The sequence below is a fragment of the Typopeltis vanoorti genome, chromosome 9 (assembly GCF_054136105.1).
Source record: "Typopeltis vanoorti isolate ZY-2024b chromosome 9, IOZ_Tvanoo_1.0, whole genome shotgun sequence".
NCBI lineage: Eukaryota > Metazoa > Arthropoda > Arachnida > Uropygi > Thelyphonidae > Typopeltis > Typopeltis vanoorti.
Genome location: NC_143557.1, coordinates 47,761,273 through 47,777,042, shown reverse-complemented (window position 1 = coordinate 47,777,042; position 15,770 = coordinate 47,761,273). Strand labels below are relative to the sequence as shown.

Here is a 15,770-nt window from a genome sequence, read left to right as displayed (position 1 = left end):
TTTTTTTTAAAGAAAACCTTGAGTGTCATCTGCTAAGTTAACTTTTGCTTCTTTTCATTTAAAATAGCTTGATAACAAGCAGAAGCATTATTCATTTCGCCAGAAAATTTACTAAATCGTTCCAAGTCTGAATCTTGTGATTAAAAGATTACTTGAGCTTTTTCGAGAAGTTTAAATGCTTCTTTCTAGGTCTTTTAAAGTGAAAAACAGTTGGAGCTTCATATTTGTTATTTCTTTGTCTTTTTCTTCTTCATTTCTTTCTTGTTCCTCTAATTTAAGGAGATCATTGGGTGAGAGTTCCATAGTGTGAGATTGAAGCAGGTGATTAACATCACCTTCTAAAACTTCCATTTGTAACTGGTTAACCATACCTAAGATTGCTTGAGTTTCAGAATTCATGATCTTTGTTCGGTCTTCAAAGCCTTCGAAATTATCTTTGCACTGTTGCTTCTTTTTGACATTGTTGGAAAAGTGAAAGGGTTATAGTTAACAATAAAAAATAAAAAATCAGGTGTAATTGAAGAAAACTACAAATAGCAAACTCACATTGCCAAGGCTTGTGAGTGAATGAGGGTCGTTTTAACTGATCATTACGTCATTACATGCTGTGTAATTCCCTGTACACTCACCTAATTGCCTTCGCTGCACACAATTTAAAATAAAAATTCGTAAAATGAGAACTACCTGTGCGTGCGTGCGTGTGTGTGTGTGTGTGTGTGTGTGTGTGTGTGTGTGTGTGTGTGTGTGTGTGTGTGTGTGTGTGTGTGTGTATATATATATATATATTTATAAAAATAAATTTAACTGACTAGAACCCGAGAAAGTATAACAAAAACCTTTAATACATCACAACTAGTTTCATCGGTGATCCGACTTCTTCAGGTGAGAAATAAAAACATAAGACATAAAATAACACGGTAAAAAATGAACTTTACAGCTTAATAAAAAGCAGAATAATAACAGTCATATTTGAATAGGTGACCGCGTGCTACCGTTGGCATGAGTAGAATGTGTGCGACAGCTAATTTTTGAGCGCCAGTACTGGATTACTGCGCTATGGGAATCGGGTAGATTGTAGCTAAGATTATTGTTTAAATGTGAAGGGTCCAGAACTATTTCTTTTGATTCGATGATTCTTCTTTCGAATTCATCCTTGCAAATATATAAATTAGTAGTGCGTTCCCAATCAACTTGATGTGGCTGTTCTTCAAGGTTAGAGTTTGCCGAGAAAAGGACATGACTGGAAAGGGCGCTCGCTCGTGCTCTACTGTAGGAGATGTCACGTCTATGTTCCTCAAGACGAAGTGAAACAGATTTGTCTGTCTGGCCAAAATAAGGTCGACCACAGTTGCACAAAACTTTATAAACACCAGGAAAATGCAGATGGTTGTGTTTTGGTTTTGGTCGACTCAGAAAAGAACGAAGTTTTGGCAGCGTAGTATAGTCGGTCTTTATGTTGAATTTTTTCAGAATCTTAGCTAGTTTTGGGGTAAGAGTGCTGATAAAAGGCAACTGTATATGAGTGATTGGGTTGGAGTCATCTTCTTGTCGAGGATGTTGGCGTGGTCTCAAGCGTTTAGTGATGTTACGAGACGAATAACCATTATTTAAGAAGGTGTTTTTCAGGAAGTTAAGCTCTGTTTGAAGGTCTTCTTCTGTGGAAATGAGACATCTTGCTCGATGGGCGAGGGTGGAGATTTTTTTTTTTTTTTTTTTTTTCATAACCCAACTCTGTAATTTATAAGTTAAAATTGGTTTGAACACACACTCTCTCTTATATACAGCTGGTTGCTGATTTACTGTTTTGACTGATTATTTCTCTCTCTCTCTTTTTCTCATATACATCTGGTTGCTAATTTACTGTTTCTGTCTTATTCTGTAGAAAATTATTCAACTGGCTCTCTACCATAACAGCTTTGCTTACTCTGTTGTCGGTTGACTTATTTAATTTCCCATCTTCACTAAAAATTGTCTCTAAATCCTGAAAGGCTTTACTTGTTCTGTTTTCATAATTTTGGTATTTTATAGCTAATTTTCATGCAAATATGTTACAACTCTTACTCAGTTAAAGAATTTCGGGGACATGCACTGAATTTATGTAGGAGTGCAGCAACATCTTTATAAAGCAAAGAGCTAAGTTTAATATATATGTAATTCTGATATCAGATATAATGCCACTTTCTTTCAATAATGTGAATTGTAGAAATAACGAATAACAGTGGAAATAGAGTTCACTCTTATTTTACATGTGTTTTTACATCAAACCACCTTTCTATACTTCCTTCAATTACTACTGACTTTCAACTTAAATACAAACTATATGCTGTTCTGTATAATGTTCCATTTATGTCACATACGACGGTGGCCTGAAAAGTTCTCAGCCTAACAATGAAAAAACAAATTTATAATTTCAAAATTATTTTAATTTTTCAACATAATCTCCGTTAAGACTAATACATTTATTCCAGTGATGCTCCAGCACCATTATCCCGTCCCTGTAGTGGTTCTCAGTAAGATCTGCAAAATAACTCTCTACAGCTGCAATCACCCCTTGATTTGAATCAAAACGCTGACCAACAAGGAAGAGTTTTAGTTTTGGGAAGAGATAGAAGTTAAAGGGAGCCAAATCTGGGGAATAGGGTGGATGCTCCAACAATTCATAGTACAGATCCCTTAATTTTCCCATTGCCAAAACACCTTTGTGGGCAGGTGCATTGTCCTGATGAAAGATGATTTTTTTCTTCTGCAAACCAGGTCTTTTCTCATGAATTTTTTCTTATGTCTGGTTAAAAGATCAGAATAATATTCTCCAGTTGCTGTATCTAAACAGCTGTATAAAACAAATTACTTGATAGAACGACTTGCAATTTCACATGGATGTTTATGACAGATGTCCCAACTTAGAAAAAAAAAATCTTGCCGATAGTGTTGCCATTTATGATCGAGGCTGAGAACTTTTCAGACCACCCTTGTAATTGTAGCATTCTGAATAGCTTTTCTCTCACTTTGTCATATGCCTTTTCCATTTGGCGCTGAACAACCAGCTTCTGTCCACTCTTTTGACTGCTGTTTGGATTCTGGTGTGTAATGGTAAATCCTGTGGTTAATCCTTTAACTCCGTGGAATTGAGATGATGCAATGGTGATAAATATTAAATATCTGTTGGCTAGCATAATGGAGAACAAGTGCTGGTTATCAGCACTTGTTCTTTCGGCCAATACCAATGTTGAAGGACGACAACATCAAATGGACTTGTACTCAACTTCAAACATCCATAAATGCTCCGATGAATTAGAAAGACTTATCTTGGAATCCAAAGAAATAGCTCTTGACCCTACCCATCTAAACAGCAGTTACAGCCTGCCCGATTCACATAGTGCTGTAATCCAGCTTGGGCACACTCATGACATCATTCACATGCACAGTGCTTCACGCCAGAACTAATGCTTGTGCTCAATTTCAAACACAATTACTACTTGTTCTAAACTCTGTTTTTGTCTAAAGTACAATATATTTTTAAGATGTTGTTTTCTCCATGGTACTGTATTCACCTGACAAGTCGGCATTTCCTATGAAACTAGTAGTGAAACCTTATTAAATCTCTTGTATTTTTTTCTCGGTGTTTAAGTCAGTTAATAATTATAAACATATATGTATGTATATATATGTGTGTGTGTGTGTGTATTTGAATATGAAATATTTCACTATATAAACAATATGGTTTTAGTAATGAAAGTTATGAGTTTGATAGATATCATGAGTACCTATTACATAAAGAAAAATTTGTCTTAGTCCTTAGTTTTCTGAAGTTTATAAATATCAGGTTATTTACTGTGTGTATGTATACCTCTCTTTTTTCCAGTTTATAAAATTCTGTCATATAAGAGCCATCAAGAAAATACTTAGAATATTTCTTATAGCATTTGGAATAATGCAAATGCATCATGGAATACAGTTTGAACAAAAAGTTTATACAGTAAGACCCCATATCCATGTGGTTTGGTTCCAACGTCTTCCGCGGATACCTGAAACTGCGGATAGTAGCAAACCACTAGTGAGACCCAGATTTTTGCATATATATAGCAAAATTGAAGCAGGAAATAATTAGTAAATTGACTTAGTCTCACGTGCTAGGATTGTAGGGTTCTTTAGTGAATATGTTATGTAGTTAATATATAATGTATACACTAAATTGTATGGCTAAATAAATAATAATAAAAAGAGTTATTGTTTTATTAAATGAGGTAATTTCTAGACTACCACTTCACCCGTACTATCCAGGGATGCTATCTACCGCATTTTGGCACACATTCTGTTGCTCCTCGACAATAATATTACATATTTATTTAAAATTATCATGAAACAATTTTTACTCTTTAGAATCTATGTGGAACAATGGAATGTGTGCCCAAATGTCGTAGAAAGCACCCGTGAGTAGTACGGTTCAAGTGGCAAACCAAAAATTTGCCTCGTTCAGTAAAACTTCGTCTTTAGACAAATAAAATTTAACCCACATAATAATTATGTAGAACAGAATGAGAAAACATGCTAATGAAAATGCAATTGTCAATAAAATCTTAACATTTTTATTCTTATTAGGAGGAATCAACTGAGATCAGAACACCTCATTGTGTTCAGCTACATATTTATTCATCTTCCAAATCTTTGGTAGTCGACTATTTGCTTGCCTACTAAGCAAATGATGTGGACAGCTGAGAATCATCGATAGTAGAAGCTTTGTCAACTTTTATAAGAAACATTGTTATTTGAAGCTGCCGTTTTTGTCTCTTCAATTCAGTAAACAGGTTCTACAAAGGTTTCAAAGCTTCTGTTATTGTGTGAGTAATTTTTATGCTGTGCTCCATCATTGAATCATAATTCATTATCTGTTCCTTTGATGTTTGAGCCATTCGAAATATCGTGGCCAATTTTTCGAGTGTCCACGCTGGTGGTTCTTGTTCATTTTCATCCTCATCGTCATCTTCTTCTGTAGAAGATTTGGCAGGATCTTTCAATTCCTCGTTAGTTAGTACCTCACGATGTCCATATATGTAATCCTTCAATTCTTCTTATGTCATGTCATCATATCCCTCTCCACCTATTTTTCATGCTGTGTTAATTATCGTTGTTATCTGTGAGTTAATATCAGCGACATCTTGGGAATTATGAACGGCATCACTCCACAAGTTCTTCCAGTATGCAGTTACCGTTTCTGGTTTCAATTCACCGTCGATGAATATAATTGCATCTGCAATTGTGAATGATTTCCAACATTCCATGACTCCAACATCAGCAGAATCCTCAACCATTGCATGAATCATATCGAAAATCTGCCGAGCATATGAGGCTTTGAAGCATCTAATGACACATTGATCAAGTGGCTGAAGCAATGAGGTCGTATTAGGTGGGAAGAAAACCACTTGAACATTTTCATCTTCGGTGATTAGTGACTCAGGGCGCCCTGGAGCATTGTCTATTATCAATAAAACTTTAAATGGTAATCCTTCTCTCTCAAATTATTTTTTCACCTCCGGAATAAAACATCGATGGAACCATTCCACAAATAACGGCTGTGACCCATTAGCTTTAGGATTTGATTGCCAAAAAACAGGCAGACAACTTTTGTTTTTAAGGGCAGTGTGCTCAGTAAACAAGGCCAGGTTTAATTATATGACCAGCTGCATTGCCACGAAGTACCAGCGTCAATCTGTCCTTAAATGCTTTAAAGCCTGGTGCTTGCTTCACAGTTTTATGAATGTAGGTTCGTTGGGGCATTTTCTTCCAAACGAGGCCGGTTTCATCACAATTAAAAACTTGCTTAGGATGATAACCTTTCTCTGCAATAATTTTTTTTAAAATTCTGCTGGGAACAATGCAGCAGCTTTCTCATCAGCCGATTCAAATTCTCCCATAATTTTTATGTTTTTTAGATTAAACCTAGTTTTGAATCTATGCAACCAGCTCTTGCTTGCTGTAAATGACTTTTCTTCTTCTTCTGTTTCGTCTTGGGCCGCATGTCTTCATATAGGATCAATGCTTTTTGCCATAATGTGTTACCGTCAATAGAAATCCTTTTTCTTGTCATGTCTTCCACCCATAAATTCAAAGCTTTCTCTATCTTGAGTAACGTCTTATCACGCGTACCCATAACTTTTGCAGATTTGGGCACAATGGAAAGACTGGCACAAATTTTTTCTTTGTTCTTCAACACTTCATGTATCGAAGATTCGTTTTTATTATAGATCCTGGCAATGGTTGCAGTTGACTTTTTTTCTACTTCAATCATATTGATAACACAGTCCAACACAATTTTTGCTGACTTTATATGAGACTTGATTTTTACTAATTTGGGTGCGCTGATTTCAAATATCAAACCCATTTTTCTCTATCATGTCAGGTTTTTCCTCTATGGCATTTTCTTTTTGCTAATTTCTAAGTTTTTGATAGTTTTAAGGAGGCAGCACTATTTAGAGGATCAAAAAAATCGATTTTTTAATATTATTTTCTGAAAGTATGTACTTTTAAAAATCTGTTCCTAACTTTTTATCAAGAAATTCGAAAAATTTCCGAAGATATAGCCTATTATTCAAAGCGGCGCGCAGATCAGAATCGGAGTGCTCGTCGCTCTCGCTTGTTAGTAAACGGATAAATGCGTAAGAACCTGCAACGGCACGTACTGGCGCTTTGAATGCGAGAGAGGCCGAATTAGATACATAACTACTTAACAATATTCATTAAAATTTACAAGAATATTTATAAAAAAAATAACAATTTTACTTACACATGAGTTTCAGGGAATAAATTTTTGTTTGTAGCAATTTCTGCTGTGTGTTCTGTTTTGGCAATCCCTAAGAATACTCTAACAGTAGTTGGCCATCATGTGAGAATCCCATCTTCCTTGGTACCGATCTTCCATAGTTTTTAAGTCTTGATGAAATCTTTCGCCTTGTTCATCGCTTACAGCACCTAAATTCTCGGGAAATGAAGCTTTATGCTCATGTTGCAACCTAGGCGCTGGAAATTTTCAAGCATTATTTCCACTAGATCTTTGTAATTGCATGCTTTTTTGTTTCCAAGAAAATTATTCGCAACCATCGTAAATGAAGTCCAGGCCTGTTTCTCAATTTTGTTCATAGAGTTGATGAAATTTGGGTCTCTCATTAAAGTTCGCGGTCCATCAGATACACCGGCTTTAAATTTTTCATAACTAAGTCGTGGAAATTTTTCACATATGTATTGGAAACAGTCACCTTGTAAATCTAAAGCTTTAACATACTGCTTCATAAGACCTAGTTTGATGTGTAGAGATGGAAAAATAATTTTTTCTCTGTCGATTAAAGGTTGATTTATAACATTCTGTTCTTCAACATTTAAGGATATTCTAAGAGGCCAATGTTTCTGACTCCAGTGTTGGTTTCTAGCTCGACTATCCCAGAAGCATAGAAAACACGGAAACTTTGTATATCCTCTTTGAAAGCCAAGTAAAAAGTTCACTATTTTAAGATCCACACAGATGATCCGGTTATGGTCTGTATATTTTAATAACTTCAGAACCTTTTTAATGTCCTCATATGTTTCCTTTAAGTGGACTGAATAGCCAATAGGAATTGAGCCATATACATTCCCATTGTGTAGTAAGACACACTTGAGACTTCTGCTTGAACTGTCGATAAATAAACGCCACTCATTTGGATGATATTGTACAACACTCATTTCAGTTAGTAAACCTGACACATTGTTACAGTAAACAAACCCACACTTGTGTTTAAAATATTGTACAAGATTACTTTCCCTGCTACGATAAAAAGTTATCTTCGTATCTTGCTCCAGTAAGTTTTTTTCATTTAATCTTGAAGCTAACAATTCCGATGATTCCTTTGATAGGCCCAAATCTCTTACTAAGTCATTCAATTCCGTTTGAGTAAAACGTTGCATTCCAGAACTAGAAATTAAATTTTCATTGTCTACATCAACATTCGGGTCTTGCTCCTCAAGAACATCTGGCATATCCCGATCATGCTCGTTCTCAAGTAAAGGAAGTCCTTTATAAATTGGCACGGCTATTTCATTGGAATGAGCAACTGGCCGAATTGCTGAGTCGAGATTTTTGGATACACAATTTTTTTTCTTATTCTTCTTATTATAACCAGAAGTCTGAACTAAACAAAAATAGCAATCTACGTGATTTTTCAGTTTACACCAAATCATTGTAATGCCCAAAGCTAATTTTTGGTGTTTTCCCTTGCTCCACTGTCGTAAAATTTCTACACATGGCTTACACACTTTATTTGGAGCCCATGAATTGTCCTGATCTGCTAGTTTTACGTCAAAGTATGCAAAGTACACTTTCTTAACGAAATCAATGATATTTGTCCTTTTGACTGGGACCAGTAAAGCTGCCACAAATGTAGCAGAAAGAATCTACACTATTGACACATTTTCGAGTAGTAGACACGATGTATTTTCTTCACTGCTGATTTAACATGCAATTAACAAGACAAAAAAAACCAGACACTTTATTGAAACGTTATAAGCGTTCATCATATTTTCACGATCGATTATCGATTGACTGATTTCGATCGTTCTTTGTCTGTTATGATGCATATAGCATTCATTTGTTTTAGGCAGTTATCATCGCCAACTTTTCATCACCTAAATGTATTAGGTCGGTTATCGGCCTCTCTCGCATTCAAAGTGCCAGTACGTGCCGTTGCAGGTTCTTATGCATCTTTTCGTTTACTAACAAGCAAGAGCGGTGAGCGCTCCGATTCTGATCTGCGCACCGCTATATCTTTGGGAATTTTTCGAATTTCTTGATAAAAAGTTAGGAAGAGATTTTTAAAAGTACATACTTTCAGAAAATAATATTAAAAAATCGATTTTTTTGATCCTCTAAATAGTATTGCCTCCTTAAAACTATCAAAAACTTATAAATTAGCAAAAAGAAAATGCCACAGAGGAAAAACCTGATGTGATAGAGAAAAAAGGGTTTGATATTTGAAATCACCGCACCCAAATTTAGTAAAAAAACAAGTGTCAGATCATAATCAGCAGAAAAAAAAAATTTTTTTTTTGTTGGCCAGTGTAATCTATGATTTTTCACTAATACTGAGCACTTCACGTCTTCTCTTCGGTTTTGAAGCCATTTTTAAATTTTTCACAATTTATTTGCTTGAATTTAAATGCAATTTTTTAATTGCAACGATAATTGACTGCTTTCTTCAACAATTTGAGTAAAACTTAACATGAACAAACACGAAGGTTTAATTCCATGTGCCTAGCAAAACAAGTGTTTCGACAAGTTTTCAGCCTGCGTGTATGCATGTTTCAACTGGCGCAGTGCTCGACCGTTTTGCACGCTTTTTTTTGAAACGCAGATACGAGGGGGGGGGGACTACTGTATATATATAAATATATATGTGTGTGTAAATATATTTTATAATTTTTTTTAATAAAATATATTAACTTATATGTTGTGTGTGTGTTTATATTTTATTTTTATTTTTTTAATTTTTAGGGTGGAAACCGAAACCAACATGAACAGCAGGATGAACGGGATCGCAGAGACAGACATCAGCATTCAAGTGCTGTCACTCGTGCTCTTCCACCCCCAACAACAGCAAGTAATAGCCGTTTACACAGTATTCATGATTCATCTGTTCCTCCCACTGGTATATATTTAGTACAGTCAAATAATTGAAGCCAGTTAAATATATTAACACTGATACTTTGGCTAATCATATTTATCTTTTATAATCATTCTTTATAAAATAAAATTTAATTTTGCTCTTTTGATTATAGTTGCCAAATGACTATTTAAATGTTATGTAAGGTTATTTTTATTTATTTATTTATTTATTTATTTTTATTTTTTTTTATGAACTAGGCTTCATTTTACATGCCCTTTTTTTCTCATCTCATTTACCTAGTATACATATTACATTAATTCAGTCTTTGCTTTTCAAACAAGCATGCTATGCAAAGGAAGACCATGGAAAAAACTCTAATTTTTGAATATAACTGCAGCCAGTTATATTCAAAACACCAATTTGTACACCCTTCACTTAAAATGCAAAGATTTAAATAGTTGTAATTGTTTAACAAGCACAAAGGATTAAGGTTAACTTGCTTTTCATTTTTGAGAAACAAAATTACAAATTAAATGCTAAATAATTTTCGTTGTTTGGTTAATTTCTTATTTCTAGAAGTAAGAAAGGCAAATGTTTAGAAACAGTTTCTGCTAGGAACTATCAAATCTAGGCAATATTTAAAAAAAAAAAAACTTGGTGCAATGCTTTAGGTCATATAACCACCAGTGAACTGAACTTAAAAATAAGGCTTACTCCTTGGAATTGTGATGATGCAATGGTGATAAATATTAAATGTCTGTTGGCTAGCATAATGGAGAGTAAGTGCTGGTTCAGTTTGTTTCATAACTAATAACTTGCATAAATAAATAATGGAAGTTTATTTTCCACTTGGTTAGACTATAATAAATTTAGTTTAATCCTTTACCCAAGTGTAGGCAAACAAAGCTTGCACCTTAAGTAGTTCAGGACTGAGGGAACTCGTATTAAAGGTGGGCCAAGCTCTCATCACTCCTTGTTTCAGTATCTCCCATAATGCAAAGCACATCTCTTTGCGGGCATGTATAAAGCTATGTATTAAGGGAAGGGCCACTACCCAGACCGGTTTCTACCTCTACTGAGGTCTCGTCAGTGGGAGGCAGACCCAGAAGTGCTGATACTAAGGCAGAAGCAATGGAAAGGTCAAATTTACTCATGCGAGTTGCCAAAAGGTGTACCACCTTATTATTAATTTACTCTAGATTTAGAGAAAGATGTTGGAAGTTTTTTTCACTTGGCTAGACTATAATAAATTTACCGTAGTTTAATCCTTCACCCAAGTGGAATATAAACCAAGTGGAAAATAAACTTCCAACATCTTTCTCTAAATCCAGACTAAATTAATAATAAGGTGTTACACCTTTTGGCAACTCGTATAAGTAAATATGACCTCTCCATTGCTTCTGCCTTAGTATCACTCCTTCTGGGTCTGCCTCCCACTCATGAGACCTCCGTAAAGGTCGAAACAGGTCTGGGTAGTGGCCCTTAACTTAATGCAAAGCTTTATACATGTCCACAAGGAGATGTGCTTTGCATTATGGGAGCTACTGAGAAAAGGAGTGATGAGAGCTTGGTCCACCTTTACTATGAGTTGCCTCAGTCCTGAACTACTTCAGGCGCAAACTTTGTTTGCCCGCACTTGGGTAAAGGATTAAACTAAATTTATTATAGTCTAACCAAGTGGAAAATAAACTTCCAACATCTTTCTCTAAATCCAGAGTAAATTAATAATAAGGTGGTACTGTAACAATAGGGAGTCTAATGTGCGTTATTGTAATATCTTTTTTCTAATTAGCAGTGTGTTTTAACCTCTCTTACTTATTCTGTTGCATACTATGTTTATCCACCTTTCGTATTTACTAGTCGTATGCCTATGAACACTGGAAAATTTGTTTGTTAAGACTGCACCACCAGTATTTCTATATTGGCATAACACTCAGTAATACGTCCGGTAGATCCCTCTCTCTCTTACTAGCATAAATTCCTTCACTAAAATTTACATAAACAGTCATGGTTTCTCAAGTACTTAAACTACGCTTGTAATGCCTTAGTTTTTTCCCACTCACAAGTCTGATTTATTTAGGAACAGTGCATTGTAAATTAAAAGATCAGACTGCACTCTATTGACATATAATTAAACACATTAATTTACATTAATATTAAAGTATATTAATTAAACGATAGGGAGACTACTCTCTCTACCTATCCTTTAAACTTTCAGCATAAAAAAACAAAACTTTCCCTTTTCAATACTCAAAAAAATTGTACAATATAATTACTCAATTACTTCTCTGCTCATTAAATCAAATTATTCAAACTCTAATTTACTCACAAAGATGTTAGCTAACTATGCCAAGTTATTTCACAATTCTTATGCCAATTATTAACATGCCAAATGACTCTCTTATGGACTTCTTATTTCTATTAACTTAATTCTTATCAGTCCATCTATAACATATCTCCTAGATTATAAAGGAATGTACAATAAAAGATGAACAACCTTACAGAGACTCTCTGTCGCATAGTCCATCAGTGGTCTTGCACTAAATTCGCTATGCCTTTCTCTTTCATCTTGATCTTAGGCTTGCTTCTGGAGTATCTTGCTTCAGCGGCTTCTCGTCGGGAAATTGGTGGGCTTTTGCTCGAATAGTTCGGGCAAAAGGTTTCAACATACGGGCAAATTTCTCCAGCGCCTGAAGTTCTCTCTCTGTGGCTATTGGCTTCAGTTGACCTCCCACAGCAAAAAACACATCTGACCGACACTTGGCTCGTGTATTTACATTGGCTGTTCTCTCGTCATTCCCAGTTTTCTCCTCTAGCATGAGCTCGCCATAACTTCTGGTCCTCTGGATCCTACTCCTGGTATTTCTAACTCTAACTGCCGATGACGTAAACTCCCACTGACTACTGACTCCAAAAACACACTGCTGCTCTGACTCTGATTGCCAACCACGATATTCGGCTTAGTCTCTTTTTATTTCAAGTTCTTCGGGACCTTGAATGAAAGGTTGTAGCCCCCGAAGAATTCGGCACATTTCCTTGATCTTCTGTGAAGAACGACCCGTTCTTTCTTCTCCTCCACTTTTTTCTTATTTTGTCGGGTAGCGGAAACTTCTCTGAACCCTGCCGATTTCTTAGACACTGACTTTAAAGGTGTTTATGCACAGAGCTCGTAAGCAACTTTCTTATACACTTAAAATGTAAACAACTTTCTTATGCCCTCACATAGAGCTATTATACAAAGTTCCGGTGGCAAAGCATTGCCTTTGTTTTTGATATTAGAGAAATTTTTGTTGAAGCAGTAAGTACAGTTAATTTCTTATAGGGTTATTTACAATAATATCTAGCATAAAATATACAGAGAAAAACAAGGTTATTTTTGTAACATTCTCATGGGACTTGACCTCTGTAAAAATCGATGTAAAGCACTTTGGTATTTCCAAGCCACATTGAGTTTTACAGTACAGCTTTCGGCAACTCGTATAAGTAAATATGACCTCTCCATTGCTTCTGCCTTAATATCACCACTTTCTGGTCTGCCCCCCACTGATGAGACCTCAATAAAGGTCGAAAGCAGTCTGGGTAGTGGCCCTTCCCTTAATGCATAGCTTTATACACGTCTTCAAGGAGATGTGCTTTGCCTTATGGCTGATACTGAGACAAGGAGTGATGAGAGCTTTGTCCACCTTTAATACAAGTTCCCTCAGTCCTGAACTACTTCAGGTGCAAACTTTGTTTGCCTACACTTGGGTAAAGGATTAAACTAAATTTATTATAAATTTAGTTTTTATTAAAAAGCTGTCTTTTCATGAAAGTTATTTCATGAAAAGACAGCTATTCAGCAGTTATCGATACATACCATGTGCTGCCAGTGATACTTGCAGATGATGATTAGCTGAGGGATGATACCTGCAATTTATAGATAATAAGCCCATAGAGGGAAATACAGTAACTGTTGTCACAGGTAAGAGAATAATTGCTCCTCTATATATATATATATATATATATATATAGTGAGAGAGAGTTTCCTTTAGAGAGTGTAGAGAGTATAAAAATGGTGAGAATCCTTTGTTTGCATACAGTTGAGCATTTATTACACATACTTCTTAAATGTTTAGAGAATTACATCCTTCAAGATAATAAATATAACTTAATCAGTTATATTTAACTGGTTATTTTGTCATGCAGGTTGATGACATCATCAGGAGTTAACAAAGACCTGCAAACTACAAGCCATTATTATCACTGGTATCTACAAGAACATCATTAAACTTGACTTTCTGTTGTCGTGAGGATAGCAAGATTTGTGTTAAGAAATCTAATTTATATTACTTAAATTTGTTTTAATGAAAACATAAAATAAAAAAAGAGAAAATTAATAGCATTGGTTAGTTTTTTCATACAAGACCGGCTAATGCATCTTTAGTTGAAAAGCCCTTGTAAATGTTTTTTTGCATTCCAGATAGGATTCAATCCCAAGTTTTTTCCAGCCAAAAGGCATTGTTATTCTTACTGAGCTACAAAGGCACTGAAAAAAATTATTTGCATATATAAGAGTAGACAATTATACAATTTCTTATTTTTATGTATATGATTTTTTTCATCCTCAGGCAAACCAAGTTTGGGATTGTTCTTTTACTTATTGGTGACAGTGTAATGGCTTGTTAGGTTTGTGTCTCTTTATTAACTCCATATTTTGTCACTGACATGATAGAAACACTGAGTTAATTATAATATTTATTCAAATATTTATTGCGTTAAAGCATTGGTGAATTCTCTGAAAATTTGTTGATTCTGTTGGTGAGGAGAGCAAGAGTGCTATATTTCAACTAGATGCCTAAGGTTAGAAGAGGACTTATTTCCTAAACAATGCTGTGCTTATAGCATTCTACGATTTGCATTTAAATTATTCATAAAGCAATGTAAATATAGTGTGTAACATATTAAAACTGTGCATTTAAGAAACTAATATTTTCTTCATCATTTAAAAAAAAATAGTGCATGCATTAACAAGCATATATTAAAAATAATAAAAATTAAATATTTTTCAAAGCATATTTAATATGTGCTTATAAATGCCTAGCAAATTAGTATCTTGCATATCTATACATTAATGTTGAAACTTTATAAGTTTCAACATTAATGTATAGATATGCAATGTCACCATCATATCAATGTCACCATCCATCCATCCATCCATCTCTTTTCGTCTGGTTAAGAACTTAACCAGACGAAAAGAGATGGATGGATGGATGGTGACAGGGAGAGAAATTGGATTCAGAGGAAGCAATAGTCATGATGTGCCTATACAAAGAGAGATCTGATGATAAAGTAATCTCAAGAAGAGAGATCTCATTTTTTCTAGAGATTTGTGTGTTGTCAAGACCAAGTAAAAGTTTTTTTTTTATCATCAGTTTCAATGCCAGAACCCTCATTGAAGAAAGGTTTGGAGATCAGAATTAAAGGCAGTAGAAGTTGTTGTACTGGAGGTTGTGATTTGTATGGGACATGGTTTGTTGAATGAGGAGGAGTATAGTATAGTGTCTGTTGTCATCAAAACGGTGTATATTGTTGATGGTCAACTGGAGTAGGTCATTGATATATAGAAGGAAGAGAGTGGGTGAGAGAACAGATTCCTATGAAATATTTAGGCATCTCTGCAGCACAATTGGAAGAATGGCAGAATTTCACCCTTCTATTGAAAAAGGCCTAAGTTTTTGATTCTCATCATGATGAACGGAATCTTTATATGAGTTAGCCAATCGCAGACAAACAGTACTAGTGGTGGCTGGCAGCAGATGGCATTGGTGTAGGTGATGATGGTAGCGGCAGTTTGCTGTATTTGGTAGATTAAGTGGTAGAGACAGAGAGTTGTAGAGTAGGTGCCCTCTCACGATGAGTCTCTGGACTCCTTGGAGTCGTCATGTAATAATAATAATAATAGCATTGACATTAGTTATATAGTTAACATATAGGGAATGCTCAATTATTGCATGTAGTGTGTGAATTTATTTATTTATTTATGCTTATGGCTACATGAAACTGGTATGTGAAAAGTACAATCACAATTTCCAGAAACAAATGATGAAAATCTTAACACATAAAAGTTCATTACATAAAAGGCACAACCTGCTTTCTAAGTCT

At 35.0% G+C, this 15,770-nt stretch overlaps 1 protein-coding gene across 3 annotated transcripts in view; it reads left to right on the top strand.

Moving 5' to 3' along the window:
- The window catches only part of LOC150103019 (casein kinase I-like), a 282,371-nt gene that overhangs the window by 215,937 nt on the left and 50,664 nt on the right, over nt 1-15,770 (top strand). For 2 of the 3 annotated variants that reach the window (XM_090398509.1, XM_090398510.1), the window contains exon 7: nt 9,518-9,671. In XM_090398509.1, coding sequence (XP_090254635.1) covers nt 9,518-9,671 — 154 coding nt within the window. The remainder of the gene's footprint in view (nt 1-9,517; nt 9,672-15,770) is intronic. The other variant, XM_090398511.1, reaches the window with a different exon arrangement.